Source organism: Pithys albifrons, chromosome 12, assembly GCF_047495875.1.
Source record: "Pithys albifrons albifrons isolate INPA30051 chromosome 12, PitAlb_v1, whole genome shotgun sequence".
Classification (NCBI taxonomy): domain Eukaryota; kingdom Metazoa; phylum Chordata; class Aves; order Passeriformes; family Thamnophilidae; genus Pithys; species Pithys albifrons.
In genome coordinates this window covers 9142885-9167916 of record NC_092469.1, presented here as the reverse complement: position 1 = coordinate 9167916, position 25032 = coordinate 9142885, and the positions used below count along the sequence as shown (strand labels likewise).

General features: G+C 39.4%; 1 protein-coding gene across 3 annotated transcripts; it reads right to left on the bottom strand.

The window, feature by feature from the left end:
• Positions 1-301: 301 nt before the first annotated feature.
• HEATR3 (HEAT repeat containing 3) lies at positions 302-24771 on the bottom strand. 3 transcript variants are annotated; one of them, XM_071567602.1, is made up of 15 exons: positions 24624-24771; positions 22652-22824; positions 21680-21767; positions 20651-20763; positions 18779-18888; positions 17891-18031; positions 16862-17139; positions 16099-16189; positions 12997-13154; positions 11913-11995; positions 11522-11658; positions 8914-9002; positions 7951-8094; positions 7671-7847; positions 302-6727 (listed from the first exon to the last, which is right to left on the bottom strand). In XM_071567602.1, exons 2-15 carry the CDS (start codon positions 22801-22803, stop codon positions 6608-6610), a joined length of 1881 nt encoding a protein of 626 aa, XP_071423703.1. In that variant the 5' UTR covers positions 22804-22824; positions 24624-24771; the 3' UTR covers positions 302-6607. The 3 variants fall into 3 exon arrangements, with proteins under 3 accessions (XP_071423703.1, XP_071423702.1, XP_071423704.1); XM_071567601.1 differs by lacking the exon at positions 24624-24771 and adding an exon at positions 24087-24227; XM_071567603.1 differs by lacking the exons at positions 22652-22824; positions 24624-24771 and adding an exon at positions 24087-24170.
• Between the last annotated feature and the right edge of the window lie 261 nt (positions 24772-25032).

Below are 25032 nucleotides of genomic sequence, written 5' to 3'. Positions count from 1 at the left end.
AAAGCTGTAGATGAAATTTGGGGGTTGACAAACTTAATTGCTTTGAAAATTAGGATTTGTATCTAAAACTACCACCAAAAGCCAAGTGGAAACTGGTGGGACTTCACCCCATCTTGGAAATGGGGAAAACCCACTACCAATAACCCTCTTCCAAAGCCCACATTCTTCAGTTATTCTGCAAATTATAAACATAGCAGGAAAAGGTGATGAGAAACATCGAGCCTGCTGTTTCCTGTGTATCAAAGATGCAAATAAAAGGGTTTCAAATTAATAATTTTTGTTAAAATGAAACACAGCAAAGCATAGTAAAAAAAGATTTTATGTCATCCTTAAGGAGATAACAGTAACAGAAGAAAAAACTGGTTTGTTTTGTTTTCTTTATTAAAAGTTTATTCTGCAACCCCCCATGATTTGGTCTACACCCACAGCATATAAATGCAAACAAGTTTTATTATAGAACTGAGGTTTGGTAGTTTACAGGATTCCTTCGTAGCAACCCTAGTCTGAAGCAAATACAGTAGGACACGACACTGGTGATGTAGTACCACAAATGCTTTAGATTAGGAAGTACAGACAGGGGGCATAAAAAACAAACAAAACCCACATTTAAATATGGTCAAAGTGTTTTGTTTAATCAACACTCTGAATTTAACTCTTTTACTCACTAAAAGGAGAACTTTCCAGAAAAGGTTATTTAGAAACATTATGCCTTTACTTGCTGAAACAGCCATTCTCCCATTAAATTCTGGAAGTGCTTTTGACTTTCCATTTGAAGGGAAGGGGAGGAGTAAAAAGGCCAATGTTCCTTAAAAGTTTTTTAAAAAATTCACGTGTCAGAGGAGGAAGAAAATAATCCTTGATGGGACTTTTATCATAAAACAGAAACACAAAACCAGGAGAAGGCTTACTGAAATCCCAGTGCATCTTGAAGCATACTACAGTGATTTAAGTGAGTGCCTCACAACCCCAGGGCTGCAGCAGCCACAAGCATTCCAACAGTGTACAGATTGTTACAGTGGGATCTGAGTTCAGTTCCCAGGCAGTTTGATTTAATCCCATAATGTAACAGTAATGCAAGTTCCTGAAACCCAGATTCAAAAAAAAAGAGGGCATCTTCCCATATCCTTCTGTGTGCAAGTCTCAGACAAGGTTTTATGGGGTCACTGAATTATATCTGTATGTCTGACAAAATGCTTCTCACAGAAACAAGAAACTTACAAAATAATACAGAAACCAAATGAAATTAACATGAATTGACTTAAATACCTCCTATTTTTCCCAGAAAGTACAAAAATAAACAGTTTGAATTTATTTGGAAATTAGACCAAAAAACCGACAGTACTAAAGTAAACACTTCTTCAAACAGAAAGGCTCACCACTATTGTCAGCCCTGGTGGAAAAACTTCCTTAATCTGCTGTGACTATCAGACTTCTCAGTTTTTGCCAATTATCTTAATGTTATGTATCTTAACAGCATGTCCAGCGCAAACTATATTTAGATTGTTTGCTCAAGTCACCTGTGCTAGAAAGAAAAAATTACATTATTTTCAATTACCACTGCCTGAATTGGAATTTGCAACAGTAAATGTAAAGCTAGATGTTTCTATCCAATCCTCCAGGAATGCTTCTACTGAAAATCACCTACCAAGGAAACAGAACTTGAGTTTATGGGCATTTTTGGTTGGTTTTTAATGTTAATATTCCACAAGATATGAATTTAATTTATAATATTTAAACTACAAATAAATTTTAAATTGTTTTCCAACACATTTCTTGTCTTGTAATTTTACTGTTCCTCATGTTTTTATATTTTTCTCTCAAAATACAAACCTAAAACCAAGTCAAGTAGTACTGGTTAAAGTTATTCTTGTTTCCCTAGGGTGGCAATCTAAAATAACCCCATACCGTGCATAAAACCCCACCTTCAAGGCACACCATAACCCCCCAACAGTTCAGTTATTGACTCTGCTGTGCTTACAGCCATCTTCTGAATGTCAAGGCATGATGTATAAAATTACTTCACAACAAATATTCGTTTCAATCTTGCCATTTGTTTCTTTTTGTAGAAAGCAAAAATACAACCACACAGCAATAACTCCTTCTCTATATAGTTGGGGATTCAAAATTTTGCAAGCTGCAGAGACCAAAGCAGCAGCAAAAGGCAGCGGTGCCACTGGCTCTGAACAGGGCAGGGGGCCCACAGCCCCTTCACACCCTGTACTTGATACAGGCCAGTGTAAATTCAGCACCTATTTTGGTATGACATCTCAAGAACCAGATGATGTGCTCAGTGTCATAGGGAGACAAAGCAGCAATCCATGCTTTCCAAGGATTGCAGTTTATAACTGAAGTACAGACAGATGATGCCTTAGGGACCAGAATAAGCAAACAAATTCAGATACCTATTTTGATAACAGTCTTATCTGTGTGATTAGATGAACTGATGAAGATCACTTACATCTATTTAGCATCTATTTACTTATGCCACACACTGCAGATCAGTCCAATTTCTGCCATCCTCAAAGTATCTTCAAGATCTCTTTCCCTTTGTAGGCTGTCAAGGATCTTGCCTTCATCTGAAGCCAAACAGTGCCAAAAGCGTGCCCTGAACACTTAATTTGCAAATCATCATTTCTGTTGCTGCCTTAATTTTCCTTAACTGTGTCAGAACAATTTTCATAGCCCTAATCTTACAGCCTAGCTCTTCTGTACCCATATATCTCATCTGACTTTAGGCCCTGGTCTGACACTTCTTTAAATCCCTAATAACTTGCTTGTCTTCCATAGATGCAAGTCTTCAGAAGTTGTCCATGCTTTTCTATTATTTCCATCTTTTCCCTTACAAGCACAATGTGTTCTCTAAATTAACATACAAATTTTTTGCTTCTCACTCAGTCACAAGCCCTTCATTGGCCATTAGGGGTAAGTTAAACTGAACTGACAGCTGGGCAGATGATAGAGAAGGATTTTTACCATTCAGAGAAATAAAGTATGGACATCAAAATATTTACTTGGCTAAATATTATTAGATATGGTATTTTAGAAACCCCAAAGGAAGATGAGCACTCCATTTTGCCATGGGCCACTGGTAAGGGCAATAGACTTTGGCAAAGTTCTTACAACATGGGATATTAGGATATCACATGGAATATCATTAATACAAGCAATGGAGTATAAAAGCACCTCCCAAGAGCTGCAGCTCACCTCTTTATCACCCAAACATACCTGGTGAGCTGGAGACAGGGCCACCAGCCTGTCAGTGTTTCATGCTCTTAGCCAAAGAGGTTCACTGAAATGCTCTGTCTCCTCAGATGAAACACATGAAGGGATTGTTCTAGGGTTTGTTTGTTAGTACAAACTTGCAAGAAACCAAAATGCATTCCCATTAGCTAGAACAAGCACATGTACCAGAAGAAAGAAGCAAGTATTTTAAGCACTAAAAATCATATACTTCTGCAAGCAATATGGTTCATACTATGCACTTATTATGGTACAATATTACTTAAGACATTCAACTGATCAGTGCATAGCAAAAAATAATCTATGCATTCCTACTGCCAGAATAGTGTAAGATCTAAATGTCAGCTTGTTTTTTCACCTGAAGGAAAAAACCAGAGTCTGATAGATTGTATTAAGAAAACTATGTTTTCTAGTGGATGCCCTATCTCCTGTATATTTATCTGCAACTTTCAGATTTCTATTTGAAGATGAAATGTTTCTTGTCATTATTAACCTAAAAGAAAACCCCTAAACAGAAAATAACCTACTTTATTTTTCTGACAATCCCTAAGAACCAGATTCTGATTGCTGCAATTGATGTAAAATGCCAAGTCCTACACTTGGGACAGAGTTTTCCCTTGAAACAGAGCAGGCTCTTGACTGAATGACAAAACAGGAGCTTTGCAGAGAAGGGCCAAAGGATCCTGGAGGACAGTAAGAGAATTCAACAGTGCACCCTTGGAGTGATGCCAGCTAAGAAATAACAGGCTTCATTGGCAGAAGCATGGCCAGCAGGTCAAGAAAATCAGTTTTTTCCCTCTATTCAGCCCTTAGGAGAGATCACATCTGAGGTAGTGTGTGGGGGTGAGTGTAAGTGCATCCCTTAAGGAAAGCTGTTTTGGAGTTCTACCTTACAGAGAACAGAGCTACCTGGAGTATGTGTGGTGGCTTGTGACCAGTGAGAGGCTGTGGTGTATGCAAGGTGAATTGGTTAACCAATTATGTGTTGGCATGTTGGATATGAGAGTGCTTAAAAGGTGTGGACATTACTGCGTGAGAGAGAGATCTACTAGGATGTGAGAGTGAGTCAGATGTAGATCTACTGATGTAATAGGAACTAACTTCTTCTACTATGAGCTATGAGAACAGTCTGTTAAACTATCTGAATAAACTCCCTAAGTTGTGAGCCTTCTGATCAAGCCTTCTGATGTCTGTTGTGCCGGAGCTCTTCTGACCGCCAGTCCACACCCAGCTCGGTGTAGGGGGCTCCCCCTATAGTAGTGTGTTCAGTTTTAGGCCCCTCAGTACAAGGCACAGTAGGGTACGTCAAGCAAAAGGCCATTAAGATGGTTAGAGGATGAGAGCTCTAGACAGAGTACAAGGAGAGCTGAGGGAGCTGGGTTTATTCAGCCTGGAGAAAAGGAGAATATAATTGTTGTTTTTAGCTGCAAAGTGGGGCTTATGAGATGGAGCCAGACTTCTTGGTGGTGTGCAAAGGACAAGAGGTGCATTTTGCAGCAGGGGGAAGTCCTGCAAGGAGGAAAAGGAAAAAAAAAGTTTCCCATGAGGGCAGTCAAGCCCTGGAAAAGTCTGTCCAGAGTTGTAGAATTTCTATCCCGAAAGATGTTCATGGCCTAACACAACATATCTGACTCCAGAGTCAGTCCTGCTTTGACACTAAAAGACCTCCAGAGATCCCTTCCAACCTAGATCATCCTTCAGTTCAATGTAGCACCCAGAAATTGAGCAGAACTCCCCACATAAAAGTCTTTTAAGTGGTAAACCAATATTAACACCTTTCATCAGGCTAATACTATACTATCCTCAGTGCACAGCAAGTGTAGTGAACACTAGGATTAAAATCCACACACTGTGCAGTCTTACACCATAATCCACCTTTCCTCAGCTGTTACACTCCAGCTCTCTTCACTGCCTGCCCTGCCAAATCCATGGATAACCTTTCAACCACACTCCTGATGAGCTCTCCTGGATTTCTCCAGGCCATGCTCAGTGACCCTCGAGCCCTCCCAGTCCCACACTCTCACTCATTTGATTAGCAGGCATCAAATCACACATTTCATCTGACTCCTGCAAAGCAATAGCAATAACAGGACTTCCAGACAGTAGAGCTGCTTAAACTCATCTCTCACTTTCTCTTGCATTTGACAAAATACCGTATGTCAGGATTTCATAAAGTCAATCATTTGCAAGTTATCCAGTCAGTTTCCAAGTCTGCTTTCCAATCTTAAGAGACTGAAATCCGACAAACTGAGCAAGTCTGGTCTTTGTAAGTTCCATGCTTAACACCATGGGCAAATTTTTGCCAAAAATTCCATGCCTGTGCTAAGACAGCACATAAAAAGGGGAAAAAACTTCCCATTTCAAAACCCAGCATAACAAAATGCTTTTGTGTTTGGTTGTGGTTTTTTTCTTGAAAAATGTGTATGAGAGGATCTCATTCACAGAAGTAAAACCAAAGCTTTTGACATATGGAAGTTCACATACAATCTTCATGAACCAGTGACAAGTTTCTCTATTTTGGAGCTTAAAAATCTCTATCACAAATATTTGTAAAAGGTATTTTAAGCAATTATAAATATACTTTAGGTAATACCTCAATATAAAAAATACTTTTTATTGGGCTTACTACTTCCTTGATTTCAAATTTATCCTGATGTAGAATTACAAGGAAGAATGAAAATTAGGACACTTGATTTTCAGAAATATCAATCAAAATAAAGTAAAAACAGGGAGCTGCATCTAAGTGTAGGATCTGCTGACACTGACTTCCACAGCAAGCAGCTATCATACTGAACTTATCATAAATGAATTTGAAACAGTTTTCCCCTCAATAAACCTCATGAAATAACAGAACCAAGTGCTGACAGGAATCTAAACACTTGTCACAAACTTCTCTTGGGAAGTCCGCAATAAGTGCCTGTGCAATTCTAGGAATAGGTAAGAGCAAACAGCAAATAGAAACATTCTGCCGCTGCTCGATTCCCTGAAATATACCTTGAGCTTTTTAAATTCTTTTCTTGATCTGGCACATAACCAAGATTATTCTCTAAATTACTTTTCCATGTAATTATAGTTTTCTGCCAGGGTACATGAAGATTTCTAAACAATAACAGCGGTGCTATGGACAGACCTCAGGGCTGCAAGAGCACCTTCTTTGCAAGAGCAACAATCTCAGAGTATGCTACTTTTTTTGTGCTGGTGTAACTTTCATATTGCATCAACCCAAGTGTATAAAAATACTGAACGTTACAAAATGTGGTATTAACATCAAAGCAAAACTGCTCTGCTCAGTACATTTTAGAAGTTCAAAATGGTTATATTTGTTGACATTACTCAGTAAGGGAAACCTTAAAAGTTCTTGGATGTTTCAAGCTGGAGTTTTCCCTAGTGTCTCCTGATATGCAATGAATCTTCTCAAATTCATCTTCACATTGTCAAGAACACACAGTTGATCTGCACTGTATTGTCCTTTGCCTTCTTTTCGCATCTGTAAAACCAAAAAAATACATGTTTTACTAATGCAGAGGTTTCTCCTGTTAGATCACCTCAAGTTTACTCTAGTTCTATATATAGGTCTTCTAACAAGAAATGCCTCCCACGGCTTTTGAGAACTCCAAGGTGCTCATTTGTGCACATGCAGAGGTAGCCAATGTACTACAATACATTGCTGCCTAAAACTAGAACATTGGTATGCTGTTTCACTCAAAAATCTGAAACATACACTTCTTTTCTGCAGCTTTTTATATGGAAAACCTTGCACATCTAACCAAACAGCTGAAACACCATCAGGTAGATATTTTGTGTGTAGCTTTTAGGTGATGAAAGTCACTCCTCAGGCTTCGTCTGACCAAAGAAACAATATGTGAAAGGTCATTCTCTATTTTAAACAAGGATATAACTAAAATCACATTTCAGATGTAATTATAAATTACACGTGAATTGCACTCATATGTAATAATGCTGGCCTTGTTATTCTTGAAAATACAGAATACATGATCTGTTTTAATTAACCAACAGCAGAATAAAAACATCCACCAGCAGGTAGAAGTCAAAACCAAAAGACATCAATGTAGCTTCAGAAGGGACTTCTTTCCCACCAATTTAGCTGCACTTCTCCAGAGACACCTGCAGGATTTTTTTCTTACAAGTGTTTCAGAACTGTTGCAGTGATTTGGACATCAATACTACTGATGGTGTAATGCAGATGTTGCAACGCAGGTGCTGCACTGTCACCTTGACAGTTCCATGAACTTTAAGGTAAGTGTATTTGCTTTCCAAGTGGAGTATCAGAAAGTCACACAGTCTTTTTTATTTTGCCATCTTATGAAGTTATACAGTACTACTTAATTATCTCTTTTAGGAGCCCAAATCTCAAAGCTTTAACCCACATTGTGTGTCAAGACCCTGAGCTGGCTGCACTTGATGCCTACCCTCATTCTGAACACTGGCTGAAATTCCTTCAGTGTTGGAAGCAACTTGATCTCTATCGCTGCCTTTTCTGCTTCTTCACCATCTGCAAATACATCAAAAAGTGCATCCAAGGCTTCCCCGGCTACTACAAGAGAAGATTCCTTCACAGCAACTTCAAGAAGAAATTTTCCAATCATCTGAAACAAGAGAGAAAAATTGATTTTTCCAACAATGCTAAAGAAAATTGAAAGAAATATCAAATCTCTTTTACGCCTGCAATGCAGAAGTTTGCTTTTTCACCTTTAGTGTTTCAGCTGTATCTTGTCCTTTTGCCAGGACACTGCCAGAAATTCCAAGGATGCTGACTACGTTCACTCTAACGCTGGCATTGCTGCTGTGAATACCAGCTTCACATAAAGCCAACAGCTGCTCAGGAGTCATACACTGTACAGCAAGGGGAAAGGAGGGAAAGAAGGAAGACAGAGACATTTACATTTTCATGGATTTTTCAAATGTGACATTTAGATACTTTGCTTTTACAGAACACGGGGAAATGTGTAACACAGAAATAAAGAGCCCTGCATTACAAAAACTACATGAATTCTGAAAATGTAATTACCAAGAAAACAGTCAAATTCTCTCTTTCAACTTAAGGTATTTCTTCTAGAACATAACCAAGGCTGTCATGAAGGTGAAGGAAAAGTTCTAAGCCCAAACATATTTTCACAAATTTACCCTGTTCAATAGCTGCTTCCACCTCATTATAACATACAACAGAGAAGCTCATTTTTCAGTTTAAAGCCAGAAAGGACCATAAGACCATCTAGTATTATGTCTTGTATAACAAACTTATTATGTTTCATTTTTGTATTTAGCTCACTAGCTCATGTCCAACCAAGATTCTAGAAAGACAACCAGCTTCAACTGGGTGAAATCAAGAAATAAAGAATCCACATTTCTAGGTGCTAATTTACTGAATATCTGTCATTATATCCATCTCCAAAGATACTACCCATAGCTTACTGTAATTCTGGTTTTGAAATACCTTTCATCTGTTTACATGTTATGGAAGAGACAGATGAAAAAGTATTGTTGTAAGGTCTACAACAAACACAAAGAGTTAATGCTATTAAATCTGTTCTCTCATTGTTTGCACCTCCTGAAATTCTGCACTTCATTTAAATAATTTTGTTTCAAAAACTTTCCAGCCCAATCTCACATGAATTTGAACCTACCAGAGCATTTGAGTTTGAAAGCTTTTACCTGGGAGATGTTCTTTGATGCCATTGTTTGTAGGAGAGCCCTCAAAGCACTGGTTATGGCTTCCAGGAATTCTGTGTCTTTAGGGAATTCTGTCAAAGAAATAAACCCAGAGCCAAAAGTTAAACAGTAAGATGAGGGACATGGGAAGCAAAGACACACAAATTCCTTAATCCCTTAATTGTTTCCCCAGGTACTACTGCAACAGGAAAAGCCAGATTTTCAGAGACTAGTCTCTGTAGGCTGTAACCATAGTGATTTGTTTGAATTCAGTATTAACTGTATCTGGAGGTTAACCACAGCTGGTCCTCATTTTCAGGCACATCCCTGGTTGCAACACTTGTGTGACCCAAGGTATGGTACAAACCACTGTCACCAGAACAGCAGCTGGAAAACTGGCATCACATGGAGGCCATAATACAGGAACTGAGAAAGCTACAGAAGCTGACTGTGTACTTTACCTCCTTTCTTCTGCCTTCTTGAGCAAGCTTTTTAGACACCCAGAACACTGGACTCTTTCCAATTCATATAAAGAGCATGTTTTCCGGTGGTTTAATAACATTTCAGGAATGTATGACTCAAACACTGCATTATTCTTGTTTAACTACAAACTCATCCAATACCAGGCCATCACCTTCAATGCAAGTTCTGCACTTCTTGAGGCTTTTTGTTTTCCTCTAATGTGTTCTTATTTTCTGGACCACTCCAAATGCAGAACTTTTTGATTCATGCATATCTCCCCCTTTCTCATGTAAGCAACTAGATCTTTATGCCTCTTTTTCACCCTGTAAACCACAGGATTCCTTCTAACCACATGTTGGTATTTTATCAACTCTATCTGGCAGTATCCATTACACAGCATTTAACCATTAAAAAATGGGCCCAGGCCATTAAATTAATTTTATTAGCACCATCTGTCCTCAGCTTGCAACTTCTCCAGCTTCATTTGAAAGCCTTCTATTGCAAAGCTTAACACGTAGACCCCCAAATCCTGGAAGCTGTCTCTTCAAGCATGGGACAAGTATTTTATATGAGCTTCCTTGCCTATGTCTGCATATGCATTTTCATTTCTTCATTTTAGTTTTTCAAGAACTACACTCTCAGTATAATGTTTTCATGGATGTATCACATGCTTTTAAAGACATTGAGAAAAAAGTGGTTTTTGCAGGCAGATATATTTTCAAGCATTAATGCAGTGTTATTCTGTGCATCACAGCAAAGAACTACAAACCCTGCATCTGTGGCTACAAATGGAGACACTCAAAGAAAGGAAGGAAACTGAGCTTCTCCATCTTCTAAGAGACAAGAAATGACAAAGCCACACATATGCTCAACTTCAACAGAGCTGTCTGAAGGAAAACATTTTCTGACAATGTTGAGAGTTGGCAGGCTTTTCCAGCCTCTAAGAATATCTCTTATTTTTGGAAAAGCTATCACCACTCACCTTAAACAAAAACAGATTATCAGAATAGTCTGAATGAAGCAGAGCCTATCAGGGACCCGGATCATCAGGGACCCACATCATCACTTTGGAACCAGGGTGGGGTTTCTTGCCTTTTTTTTTTTTAATCTCAATTCAGCTTCTCTTGTGTCACTAACAGAGAGATGACAGCATAAATGGTTCAACAGGATTATTGAAATGCTGCTCATCTCATGTATAGGATTACAGGAAGTAGCTGGAAATGCCAACTAATGCACAGCCACCAATAATACGGATACTAGCAGATGTACGGGGAAACCTTGGAGGAATTATAGTGGATACATTCTAGTGTTTACCAGGATATACCACAGAATCGGTGAGGTTGGGAAAGACCTCTGAGATCAAGAAGTCCAGCCTTTGACCGAACACCACCTTGTCAGACCATCCAGACTTTCTTTAAACACATCCAGGGATAGTGACCCCACCGCCTCCCTGGGCAAACCATTCCAATGTCTAATTATATATTTTATATAGCATTTATTAACTTCTCCATTGAAATCAAACCAGAACCAGAAGTGGAGCAGCTTTAAAATTTAATCATAAAAACTTTGCACATTTTCTTACCACAAATATCTTTTCAATAAAGCTATGCCATCTTAAGCATAAAGCATGTCCCACAGACAAGGTGGCTGCTCTCCTTCCTACCCTAACAAGCATGTACATTTTTTTTGCAACAATTGTCTTTGCCATAATTTCCTAAGATTGCTAGAAAAAAAATTATGTGAAAGACTGTGCTAGACATACTCCTTTTCACATCTCTTTAGGCTACCTAGTTAGCACATTTAAAAAGAAAACGTCACATCTTCATAGCTCATCTGATTGATGAAAAACTATTATCACAAATATGATCAAGCAAACTGTTCTGGTCTCACAGCAAGGCAGGATTCACCCACTAACTAACAGACTTTCTGTGTGGACCCAGATGTAAAGCAGATTCCTGCATTATGAGCATCTTACCAGGATATACTGTTTTGCCAGCACATTTCCAACATTCAATATCCTTACTTTGAAAGGCCAAAGGGATACAATTGGTAATAAAACAGCATTAGAATTTTAACAACATACACGGCTACCGTAAATCTATTTGATTAGCAAAGGGCATCAGCCAGTCCCCTTTACTAAACATCTTACCTGTTTTAGAAAAGACCAGCTGTGAGAGATGCTGTGCAAGGGACTGAAGTGCTGAAGCTCCTCCAAGACAATCAACATCTGACACTAACAAAATGCTATGAAGACATGTTAAAGCTCTACACTGCACTGCATTCAGTCTGAAAGAAACAGATGAAAAAATGCACTTAGCAGATCTCTTAGAAAACATGTTGAAATACAAATAACAATCTTGAATTAAGGCTGTGATCTTGTGTGCAGTTTACAAAAACATTTATATCTCTTTACCCAGTCATGTATCAGATCTGCCAGCATCCAGATCTTAAAAGTTATCCAAAGACAGACAATCTGTCTAAGAGTTCTAAACCAACTTATTATAAATGAAAAATAGTAAGAGAGGCAATGAAATTCCTACTTTTTCATTAATGGTTTCCAAGATGGATTGTGCATACAGATGTCTACAGCAACACTGTTTGGATAAGCAGTTTTTTCAAGAATCTGAGGAGGGGAAAAAGAAAGGTTTAGCAATAAAGCCTTTTTTTTGTTGCTTTAGTGTTTTTGTTATAGTGTGTTTGGAGAAAAGACGGAAATTTCATCTTGATATCAAACAGATACTTCAAACTATGTATTTCAAAGCTTTGCAGGCAGCAAGTGTCTCACCTGCTGAAAATACAAGCATTTCACTGGATTTAGCAAAGCATATTTTAAATATCCAACTGTACTGAACAACAAGAGATTCTCTAAATCTCTGCTATTCTTTCTTATTTGGCTCTTTCTTCTTACTGATGCTGCTGCAGAATTTTCAGATGGCTGCAAGTGTAGAAGGCTTTGACATAAAACTCCTGCTATTAAGCACAAAAAGGCTTCAAAGTTTTCATCTCACACCTTGATGTCTTAGGCTGGGATTCTACAATGCTGCTGAACCAGCACAGTAACTGATTTAAAAAACAAATTCCAACTTTAAAACCCCAAATAAAAATGAGCTAAACAACTCTGAAACAAAAACATCCAAATTCCTGTCAGTGTCAAATACTGTACTTCAGACACTTTGTATAAAACAGGAGACTTGTTACTTTTTCAGTGCTACTGCTGCCATTCACATACATTACTTCCACCTCAATTAATAATATGGAAATCTGGCTGTCACGCTTCACCAAAGTTTTCTTTCTTTTTGCAGGTAAGGTTTTTCATGTCCAAATCAGGGAACAACAGTCTTTGTATTTTGGAAAAAAACCCCCAAAACATATTAAAAGAAACCCAACTAGCTTTCTAAAACAGATGACTCTTCTATTCCAACTTACATGAAGCAATTATTTAGGTCAAGACAAATCATACAGTGATTCACCTCTAGGCCAAATGAAGTGAAGCTAAACTCATTTTTAAAAAAATATTTCTTTCCTTCAGGTAGATTGGGATAATTTCCTTGCTTAACCTGGGATAAAGAACAGGAACCAGGGAAAGACTGTACCATGTGTGGGAAATATAAAAGAAGACAACACCTTCTTTGGAATGAGATTGTTCAGAAATGCTGAGTGAACCTCATCAGAGAGGCATAGGGGTGTCATTAGCAGCCCACTCCCCTCGTTGTAGGAGTTTTCCATGAACAAGTCACTTTCATCACTGCTGGACAGTTCTTCCCACTCGTCATCGGAGGGATCTGAGAACAGAAGACAGACTTGCAAATATAACAGCCCTCATGCAATAGGTATCCACTTCTCGATTGTACTTGGCTCCATCTCTTCGTTTAGGAATCTTTAAGCTCTGGGGCTCTGTGAGCTCCTCACAAACCAAGCACTATTAATCTGCAGTTCCAAATATTTTATTAAAAAAATATTTTACATTCACTCAGGCAACAAATATTCTTACAAGAGATGTTTTTCATACACTGGTAGTTTAGTCTCTGATACTAACAATGTGTTACTGAAAAATATCAAAAAATGTATAGAAAAAACATCTCAAAGATTTACTGAGATTTTAACTTGCACTGGACCATTTCAATTTTTTAGGTAGATTCACGCATGCAAATACACTGGTTTAACTTAAACTGACTGCAGTTAATAAACAAGTTAAGGCAACTGTTTTTCTGGCAATACTGAAGCCACAGACAGATGTCCTCTGCATGGGCAGTAACTGGTCTGGATTAAGATGTTACTGTCTCTACAGCAAGGCCACTCAAAATGAAGTGATCACAGCAAAACAAGCCAAAGCAAGCCGAATAATCTCTCATAGTCATTTCAGGAATCATATTTTAAGTCAATGAAGCAAGGATTATAGTCTTAAACCTGAACTAAGTTTATACTTACATGACTTATTCTACTAGCAGATCTGTAAGTGCAATCACACATGGCAAGAGGAGTTGAGGTTGCATTACCAACAGCCTACTGTAAAGTGAATAATCTGTCCACAACTAAAGGCAGACTTGGCCTGACAAGCAGAAGCTCAGTTCATCATTTATATATTTAAACCGATATAGCTACGTCTACAGAGTTCACACGGATTTATCTAAAGTTGCTTTAAACCTGGTTACATTTTAACTGGTGTTTACCCAAGTCCTAAGTCTACAGGTTAGACTGATCCTCCTCTCTAAAAGATGAAAGCTCTGCCTGCATACATAGGTCAGGACATTTAACTACTCTGACGAAAAAATATCATATTCACCCCCAAGTTATTTTGTCTGACAACACAGATTCTCCTGAGATGTAGGTACTGTAGTCTAACAGCCATGCACTTCTGTGGTAACAGATAAAGTCACTTAACATACAGCAAGAAAAGTCTAAATTAATGCATTTCACCTGTACTGTGTAGCAGTTAAAGAATTTATTTGAAGATCATGACTATTGTTTATCTAATGGAAAGTAACTCATCAAGCTGCAGCAACTTGAGTATACAGGCATATTCTATTCCTTGTGGTAATCTCCAACCAATTCTGCAGCCATAATATGCTGGTGTTAACAGCCTTTGCATGAGAAAAGGGTTGTCTTTTATGCTTTACCAGACCCCGGCAGCAAGAGACATGAATACAAAGCAGGCATCCCCTTAAGTCTCTTGACTTTTGCAGAAAAATTCCACGTGCATCTTTACAAAGCAAACAAAAATCTCCTTTGAAAACTAAATGATAACGATACAAGCTGACAATGCAAGTCAGAAATAACAAAGGCAGGAAGTGACCAAGGCAGAGCAGGAACTTGGATCTAGAACACTGGCCCATGATTGTGATCAGTTTTTTTGTAATGTTCTGGGACACACAGAAGCATTTCCAATGACAATCCCATCTTAACCTTTGAGCTACAGACTGGACAGCAATGCTGGAGTCTCCTGGCTTCCTGCCCACATCCCCATCAAGGGGGGATCCCTCTGCTTCTCCCAAACATCGGCCAGTGTTCAGGAAAACACATCTCCTGCCAGCCTGGTTATTTCCCTCAGTTCTGTACCAAACCAAGTGTTAGTATGAACTCAGCATAATGGCTAAAGCTATTTTAGTCCTCAAATAACTTGAAAATTAAATGAACAGCTGCTTCTGGATTCCTCTTAATTTCTACAGCCTATGTTTCTGTCTACCCATGAATGGGTAAAGTACTGCAGTGAAATCCAACACAATCAACCTCACATTACACTGAATTGAATGGCAGAATATGCAGCTTATCCACAAGAGATTTTCCAATTAAAGGAGAAAGCTTATGAATTACAGCTCATTAGATGAAAAATGTAGTTATGAAAGTAGCTTCATACACTAGGTACAGAATTTCCTTGTGCTGTAAGAGAAAAAAAAATCACCATTGGGAATAACTAGGTATTACTGTGGACTTTATTAGAACCTGAAAGTTTTACTCAGTTATCTCCCAGACAATTATTTCTGCATCAGGCTAAAACTAACAGCAACCAAAGTTTTCAGGGTTTGGAGGGTTTAGGGGATTAGTTTTGTTTGGTTGTTAGTGTTTTTAAATAAAATTTTATAATCTCTCACTTGTTTTCATGAAGATTAGGAAAAAGCTATCACAACTGAGTATCAGAGTTCATAAAAGATGCAGAATTATCTGTTTCCGACTCCCCTCCAAATAACAGCCTTTTTTCTCCCCATAAAAGCTCATAAAGGCAGAACTCTGAAAGCCTAGATCTACATAGTTGCCAGAGTTGCATGCAAAAGCTGTGTCTACTCCTGATTTTGCAACAGTTGTAGTATCAAAACTAAATCAAAGTTACAAGATCTGCTTTAAAAAAATTGATGTCCCCATCATGCAATAAGATTGACACACATACTGTGTCAGAAGAACACTCAGAGCACACTAACTGAAGATTTTGCTGTAATACTTCAGGAAATACATCTTTGGCACAAGGGTTTTTTTGTTTGTTATTAAACGTTGGCGCACAGTAGTATAGTGCAAAAAAAATACTTAAACATCCTAAATCACTTAAATGAAAAACCCACTTAAATTAGTAATAGAAATTACAATCTAATCTGTCCCCCAGATGAGGATATCTGGGACAATATGCCTATGTGTGTTCACCCTTAAAAGCCAAGATGGCCAAACAGCAAACTAAATGTGATCTATTCAGAAACAAAACACACCACAACACTTGCAATGAAAGAGACTTCTACGAACCTTCACTGCAGCACATATTAACAATGATTTCCAGAGCAGTCTGCTGAGCTGTCAGTAAAGCTGTCACTTCTTTCAGCTCCCACTTATCAGACTAGAAAGGAAAAACATGAACCAAATTTGATTTTGTAAAACAACATATAAGTGCAACTTAAAGTACCCAAGCTGTCAGCTAAAAATACGGTCATTTCCTCTTCTCATTCTACACCGAAACTTGAAAAAAAACCACAAAACCAAGAGGTGTTATCTATTGCCTTTCTCTCGCATGTTCCAGAGCAAATTTTGTCTTCAAGAAATGCCACTTGCACTAAAGCTGTAAGAGAAACCTAATGTTAACTAAAGCCCTAACAGAAACATGTATTCCTGTTATCCTTTTCACACACACCACAGTGAATACGTTTGTTAATCTCTGAGCCAACTCCACTCATGACTGAGCAGTTACAACCATCACAAATCTCACTTCCCATTTGCAGAACTTGAAACTTCTGCAGCAGCTGCAGGTAGAAGTGTCAGGTAAGCCTATACCTTCCACCAGAGGAAAACCATGGAAATGTGTTTTCCTGATGTGCTGTGCTACTTAGTCACACTGGAACAAGTCGTGCTGAAATCTTCCATGCTCACCTTGGAGGTTTTAGCTAAAATAGCCCAGCTATTTGGGAACCAGCATTAGCAACACTCAGAGGCCATTTACTCTGGCCAGTGCTGAGTCAAGACTAGTCCAATGCTCAGCCAAAACGCACCAAGTCCGACAGCCAGACACACTTACTGGAAGTAAATCTGAAACATCATTTTCTCTCCTGAGTTTTTCTTTTGGTATTTCTTCCATGTTATCATCTTCACTCAAAACACAGGTGTCCACCACATCACTCATGTTTTCCTCTGTTTCTGCAGCAAGTTTTAACCTGTTTTTTTCAGCTTCATTCATATGAATAATTGTTTCACCAGCGTCTATTGCTAATGATTCTGAAAAAACCTTCAGGATTGCATTAACCATGCTTCCCAGGCTGCCTGGTGGAATAGTATCCTTGATGTTCCAGATAGTGCCTAAATAGGAAATAGCAGAAATACAAAAAATTATTAAAGCACGCAGTTCTCTGTAATAGCCATATATTTGGTAAGGACACAGCCTCCACTACTTAAAATACGCAGTGATAACATTCAGTATAAATGTGGAAGTCTTTGCTCTACAGATTTGTATTTTTTTCTGTTTAGCATTTCATATACTCATCTGTAATAACTATGTTATGGCCACATCCTAAGCTCAAGTAAATTTAAGCATGTAAGTATTTACAGAATATTTTCGTGGACTGATCTTGGTGTCACTTTGTACCTAAGACAACAAATTCACATGAGAAAACCATTTTCTAAGGATTCTCAAAACTAATTTATTACACTCCAGTATCAAACATCACCATAATTAAGCACTTGAGGTTGCAAGAAGAATGCAAGGTAGAGAATCTGAGTTAAAAATGTACACCTATTAAGAAGAAAACAACTCCTGTACAACTTATTGACTCATTTCACTGTTGGAAAACCAAATGAGCAGTTACAATGGTTTATCGCACTGAGCAGGGACTGAACTCAGAATTAAGCATTTAAGACAGTTTTAAAACTAGTTATGAATACCTATTTGCAGTTCCACCAGGCAGATATAATCTCATGAACCAATCTGTACAGGCTTTGACAGTCAGATGTCCAGACTTTAGCTGAGAAGACTAAGCATTCTGTCCTTCCCACCTTCTTTTATGTGCCGTGCTCCCCATCACAGAGCAATGAACACCCTGGAGCCCCGTACCTGCTATCAGTGTTCTCAGAAGGATATGCTTCATTGTATTTTCTGGACACATCATCACTGTTTCCAATACTTGTTGTGCAGAAGCATTAAATGAAGCAAGAAGATCTGGATTATCTTCTGTCACTGCCTGCAAGCAGTTTGCTGCAGCACACAAGAACAAACATAATTAACAAACCCAATAGTAGCTTTCACTCTCCTAATGAAAAAGCATTATCTTCCTGAAAGCTGGATCAATGAGATACTGACAGGAAAAAACCAAAAACACGCAGCATCGTGTTGTAATGATAAGACACTGCTGTGTTCTAGATTAGAAGACATTCCATAGCAAACCTGTACACAAAACAGATGAGGACAATAACACATCAGACATAGAATTGGCTGTATTAATTTCAGCAACTGAAAAATCAATTTCTTCATTGTATACTGACTAGTGACAACATAAAAAATGTTGCGAGCACACACACCTGTACAACCATTATAAGACTAACAATGACAATACTTTTCATAAAACCACACTGAAAGCGACAGCAGTTGTTTAGGGTTTTCTTATATGAACTATGACCTTTGCTCAAAAAATTAAACTTTTCATTACCAAAACCTGAAAACAAAATGAGAAACACAGCCTCCTTCTAGAGCCCTCTTTCCACAGTTTTTCCTTCCATGTAACCACCAATAAGCCATTCTCCATCTGACCAAAAACAAGCACAACAGATACACACTTCTGAATTATGTGCTGTTCAAAAATGAAGGTAAAGTCTTATATTCAGTGCAAAGCTAAGCAATGCTAAGGCAGGTGCATTATGCAATGTGTGTATCATCAATGTTACATTTATACAGTAAAGAAAAAAAATTTTCTTTAAATCCTTATCTTTACCTTTTACTGCTTACCTACTGAAATAGCCAGATCCACATTTGTGGAAAATTTCTTCATGCAATGTAACACAGCCTCCAGACATCTTTCTTTATTGAATATGTACACAGCAGTACTGTTGCATTCGCTAATGTATGAAAAACATTAATTAAAACACTTTTTCCAGAAAAAAACCCCACTGTAACAACATTTTAAGTACCCTATTACTATTTAACTATACTATCACTCATGGTTTAAAAAACTACATAAGAATTATGCATTAGTCAAAGAGCTCTCCTTTATTATTGAGGTTATGATTGACTCTATAAAGATGCTGAAAGAGAAACTGCAAAATCCTGGACACTTTTGAGGACAGCTGGCTTCTGCCAGCTAATTCCTCACACATACAATGGGGGTTTAATTGGGAGTCTAAAGACAGATGTGGACAGATCCAGCCAGAGAGTGAAGGCAGCTCTAGGCTATAAGGCACCCCAGGGCTTTCTGCAGCCATAGAGGACTTCACCCACAAACCCACTGACCAGAGCAGGCTGCTGCCTCTTACATCAGTATTTACTCACTCCACAAAACTACTGCTCTCTCATTCAGAAATGTATTTACTTTAATTATCTACCCATGGGATTTGTGTTTCTTCAAGTTTTCACAGCTATTCCCTTTTTTAAACTAATATATTGATACAAGACTAATTCAAACTAAAAAAGCATAGGACCTAATAAGCTACAAGGATCTCCAAACATTTACTTTTGGAAATGTTATGCCTCAGCACCAATGTCAGCCCCAATTTTATAAGTACCAAACTTAGCACTGAAGTCAGCAGTTCACATTCATTGCCACAAAGTTCAAAATACAGAGGGGATTTATATCACACTTAATGATTGCAATTCCTGTTCCGAAGCACTGACTACAAAAGCAAAAAAAAATGAACACAGAACACTGTTGAGCCAGAGTTACAAAGGGTCATGTATTCTGTTCAAGGTGCTGAGCAAGCAGTTTCTCTACTGTTCTAGATTCCAATCTCTAAAAAAAAATCCCAATTTAGAAATAAGGCCTCAAGCCAGCATCTATACCACAGTCAGGGTCAGAGGCAGCTCCACTGAAACTCTGTACAGCACTAAACAAAATTCTGTATGCAACATCTGTGTATGATATGGAGCTGTTAAAACATGAAGAGAAATAACATGAAATTCAAGAAAAGCTTTCAGGACAGGTTTATATCAATTCAATGTTTATAGTCATTTCTGTGTTAATAGTGTTGCCATTTCTCTTCCTTCACCTGGTGTAAACTATTAATTGAACAATTCACATTATTTCTCACATATTTAAGTAGATTTGTATCAGTGTGTCAGTAACTAAGGGATAGTTGGTCCAAACATTTAATATTACTTTTTGGAATGACCTGCAGAGGGAGGAAGTAGTAGAAAAACTCCTCATGTTCCCAGAGCGCTGGAGTTCACTGATCAGAATTTAGTTTTCTCCATCCCTTACAGCATAATAATACAGGAACTCACATTCGAGACACCACAGCCCAGACTGCAGAGCAGACCATGATAGAACATGTCCAGAAAACAGAATCAGAATTCAAGATGAACCACCAAGAGAAAAAATTTGTCACTCTCCTAAAACTAATGACCAACTTAATGGACTTTTAGAATCCTTCATTTAGAAAAGTAATTTATGGCAGAAGATAAACCTGTATTGCAGGTCAGATGAGGGCTCACCATTATTAAAGGAAGGCACACATAGGAACAACACAATCAGAAATCAGAACTGGCAGCTGAATACATCTTTCCATGCCAGAACAGTAATTTCTTTTCTGCCTGAATTACCACACTGCTTTTCAGGAATAATTTAATTTAGCTCTTCTAAAAGGCCAGTGTTTACACAGCACTTACCATATATTCCACAGCAAATTAATAGCTTCATTGGCTATGTCTTCAATATAATGTTTGTTCATCTCTCTGCACTTCTTTGGAGAGACCTGGTTTGTATCTAGCCCAGTACTACACTACAACCAAACAAGAGAACCAGGGTTGGGAAACAACTAAGCCACAAGAAAAGCAAAACTTAAAAAATAGCAGCAGGGTGAGTGAAGAGATTCTCTCACAAAGTGTTTATTACCAGAAAAACTCACTAGTTTCCTAATCTCTAAGAAAATTGGGCTACTATGGAATTGAATTTTTGGTAACTCTTCTCTTGTAGAAAGACTCTTACAGTACTTGTTTTGCATTCAGTAGCCCTTAGAAGCACTTTTTAATTAAAAAAAATACTTAGCAATTTTAGAACCCTCATTGCTGTTTTTAATAGTCTGTGTGCAATTGTCAGCAGGTCTTTCTAATCACAAAGTTTAATTCAGCAAGTATCTTGCTAAGCTTTACAATAATCCTATTACTCATTTTAAAATGGGGAAGACACACAGAGAAAATGCTGGTATTGGTCAAGGCTGCTCATACAAAGACAGCAGGTGACAAAATTCAATGCAATTTCCAAACTGCACTGCAACACCTGGACCAAACAAAGAATAGGCATTCAGTACAAGTTATCCTACAGTAACTACCCAGCTGTAAATCCAATCTTTCATTTAGACAGAATTGCTCACCAAAAAAAAAAGTCATTAGAATAATGTTGCAAAACAAATGCTAGACCTAGATTTTGTCTGACAGAATAAACTGGTCTTGACTGATGCTCCAGACTGAAGACCTCCAGATCTTTCACAGAAAAATCATTCCAGGGAGCAAATCTCACCACAGACCCAAGGTCAGGAGACAGAAGCTAGTGGTTTAAAATCTCTGGGATAATTTTTGTACCATTGAACGTATTTAAAATTATTTTAAAAGATCTTTCAAATATCTTATCTTAAAAGTAGCTACAAAAAATTAAACAATTTTTGTAAATGGGATAATCCAATGGCTAGAAAAACTTACCTCTTTCAGAAGTGCAACAAGTGGCGTCATAATGTCACTTGTCACCATGTCATCACAGACTTCAAATCCTCCACAAGCACTTAGATTTCTGGGGAAACAAAAAAATTAATGCTTTGGAGCAGATACAATATTTTCCAGGAACATTTCAAAAACCCATGTATTTAATATACTTGTCTAAAGGATATGGTACTTTTTGTTTTTAAATCAACTTGCTTAATCAGTAAATTTATGTTGCTACAGAAAAGTGAAAAGTGAGCAATGCAGATCTATGTGGGATCCTGTGAGTCTGAAGCCAGCTAGAAGCAGCAAGGAGCACAGCTGCTGCTAGGTGGTAGGGAGGAGGTTACTCACCAGGAATTTGCACAGTAGTTTCTCACAGGATTCTGCAGGTGCTTGAAAACATCCAGGATGAGATAATATAAACATTGGACTTGGGAGATATGGATTATAACTAATTAAAGTTTGTGGCTTGATGGTGTGAGGCTCAGCTTAGCCAATGATGTGTAGCTTTAACCCTATAACCGTGTGTGGTGTATAATAAATCGGCATTCACTCGATCACATTGGTCTGTGTGTGATGTCCAGTTCCTCCACCGTATATTTATTTATTTCTTTAACTTTAGTCTTCTGCCTCCTAACGAAAAAGAACTTTGGTGGTAGGAAAAAAAATATTTTGACTTACTCGTCAAGTGTAACAAGAAGGCTTATCTGCACTAAAACATCAAGATGCAAAATGCCATATGAACTGCATTTAAGTTCTCTATATTTCTTCATAAAGTCATGTATTTCTAGCGTAAAGCCTACTCCTGACATGAGAGTCCCATGGAGCAAGAAAAGCCCCTCTCTTGCTGCCTTCGGCAGATGTGGACATACTTACTGAGGCCAGAGTTAAAGCAAGACAGGCTGGCATTCAAGTTCATGGCTGTCAACAGCAAAACCCCACTGCTTTCCCTCCCATTCTAACTCTGCTTACCGGAGAGCACCTGCAGCTGTTTCCCGAACACCTAAACTGTGATCCATCAATAATGGTCCTAAACACCGCACAACATCCCTCTGCAGAAAGGCTGGGATGACCTGCTTCTGCTGCAACAGCTTGGAAATGCTGGCACAGGCATACTCTCTCATTTCAGCACTTGGATGCTGCAGCTGAGGAGACACAAACGGGGCAGCTTTGGGAGAGGGAAAAAGTAACTGGAAGTTTTCACTGAGTGAAAAGATTTATCTGCCTTTCAATTTGCAAGCCCAGCACTGTAGCTCCTGTTTTACTGCTCCTGAATGGAATCAAGAGCTTTCACCTTCCACTAAAGTTTATAAATCTTTGCCTGGGTTATGTATGTTAATTATATGTCTAAATAAATACTATTCTGTGTGTTTAACAAGAGAACCATAGTCCAGACACAGATTTCACACTAGCTGGCTATGGTGAGACCTCATATCTGCTTTCAGTTACCATGTATTGAAAAGAAAAAAGGACAAAGGTGGAGGATGGAAAACAAATGCCACCACAAAGAAAAACTGAAGAATAAAAAATTTTTTAAAATATAGCCTTTAAATTAAAACCATCTGCTTAAGAAATATCCACAAGATGACGCTGACTTATTCTGTAACAGGGTTTCAGGTGAGACGTAAGAATTACAAATCATAAAAATCATCAAACAGCAGAAGTGCATATCCTGGAAGGTCATGGAATTCGTAGAAAACTTAACAGAAAACATAAACATCTGCTGAAGAGTAGAGCAGTAGAGTGGTACATCAGATCCTGCCTCACTGACACGGATAGAAGTCCCCCAGCTCATCCTCAGCTGTGCCTTTATATATTTTTTTCTCTCTATTTTAAGGCTAAATAGGTTAGTTCAGAAGAATCAAGCAATGATTTGTTCAGTGAGTTCAGATAGGTAAAGTGAACAGAGGGGGTTTAATCACTTGAGGGGAAAACAGATTTTTGCCCCTGATTCTAAAGTCACATGTGCAGGAGGAGGTTTACATCAGTTTTCATCTGCAATGCTGCGGCCCACAAGTGGCTTCTCAGCATTTTCTACAAGTTATCCCTTATGTCTGGCTCGGACTCGTCGCTCCGGCCACCTGTAGAACTCTGCAGCGAGGGGGACACCAAACACCAGCAGAGCAAAAACACCTTCCTGGCCCCTGTTGGGACGCGGCGCTGCCTCCCGCCTGCTCCGGGCGGCGGTGCCGGAGCTGCCACCCCGCCCCGCCCCGCCGAGCCACGGCCGTGACGCCGAGGCCACGCCGGGAGGGACGGGGGGACGGGCGGCGGCAGGAACGGAGGGAACGGGCGGCGGCTCCGCTCGGTTCCTTTCCCCCGGGCCCGGCCCCTTCCGCCGGCGGGAGCCGAGCCCGAGCCCCGCACAGCCCCCTGCTCCCGAGCGGTGGTCGCGCCTCGCCCGCACCTTGTCCAGCAGCTCCGCCGCACGCTCCTCCTCCTCGGGGCCGCGCTGCCCGTCCTGAGGCTCCGTGGGCCTGGCGGAGCCGGCCCGGCGGAACCGCCGCGTCCGGCTCTTGCCCATGGCTGCGTTCGGCGCCGGCGCGCCCACGTGTGCGGCCCCGCGCAGGCGCTGCCCCCGCCCCGCCCCGGGGTGTGCGGCACAGCCACGGCCCGCCCCACCAAGCACCGGGATGTGCGGCACACACGGCCACAGCCACGGCCCGTCCCGCCAAGCACCGGGATGTGCGGCACAGACGGCCACGGCCCGCCCCGCCCCGGGATGTGAAGCACTGCCACGGCCACGGCCCGCCCCGCCCCGGGATGTGCGGCACAGCCACGGCCCGCCCCACCAAGCACTGGGATGTGCATCACGCACACGGCCGGCCCCGCCCAGCACCCCGCTCCTGTCTGAGCACACCGTGTCCGCTCCGCCTGTCTACCCAGGTCAGCGACTCAAACAGCATAAATGTCAAATGAAACAGTTTCCTCTAAGAGCACTTACAGAGGCAGGATTGACCTGTAGGAAACCTGGAAGGGGGTTTCTCTCTGGTGTCACTATGGTAAGATTATAAGAACCACATCAAATACAGGATATGTTGGTCCAGTTAAAGTTACAGACTTCAGCTATAAATTTTCTTTAAGTTCTTCTGTGTTCACTGGAGATCTGCATTTACACAGTACAAAAGAAGATAACATCTGTTTATACAAAGAATTTATTTTATACACATTTACCTACAAAATATACAGCAGTTAAAAATAATGCATGGGCAGAAGAATTACTGGAAAAAAATCCAGGAGACAATTCTTAATGTCTTAACTGACAAAATTACATCAATAGGCTGCCTTTAAAAGCCAGTCTACCCTGTAGTAGGAGTCACTGAAGTTGCAAGAGCTTTGCAGTTAGAGTCAAT

What these genes read in the sequence shown, in the direction of transcription:
- HEATR3 (XM_071567601.1), bottom strand. Translation starts at nt 24,203, where the DNA reads ATGGGCAAGAGCCGGACGCGGCGGTTCCGCCGGGCCGGCTCCGCCAGG. An exon ending in TCTGAGAACACTGATAGCAG is followed by an intron (nt 17,140 to 17,890) that starts GTACGGGGCTCC and finishes TTTCCTATTTAG; the next exon opens with GCACTATCTGGAACATCAAG. An exon ending in GCTGGTCTTTTCTAAAACAG is followed by an intron (nt 9,003 to 11,521) that starts GTAAGATGTTTA and finishes TTTCTTTGACAG; the next exon opens with AATTCCCTAAAGACACAGAA.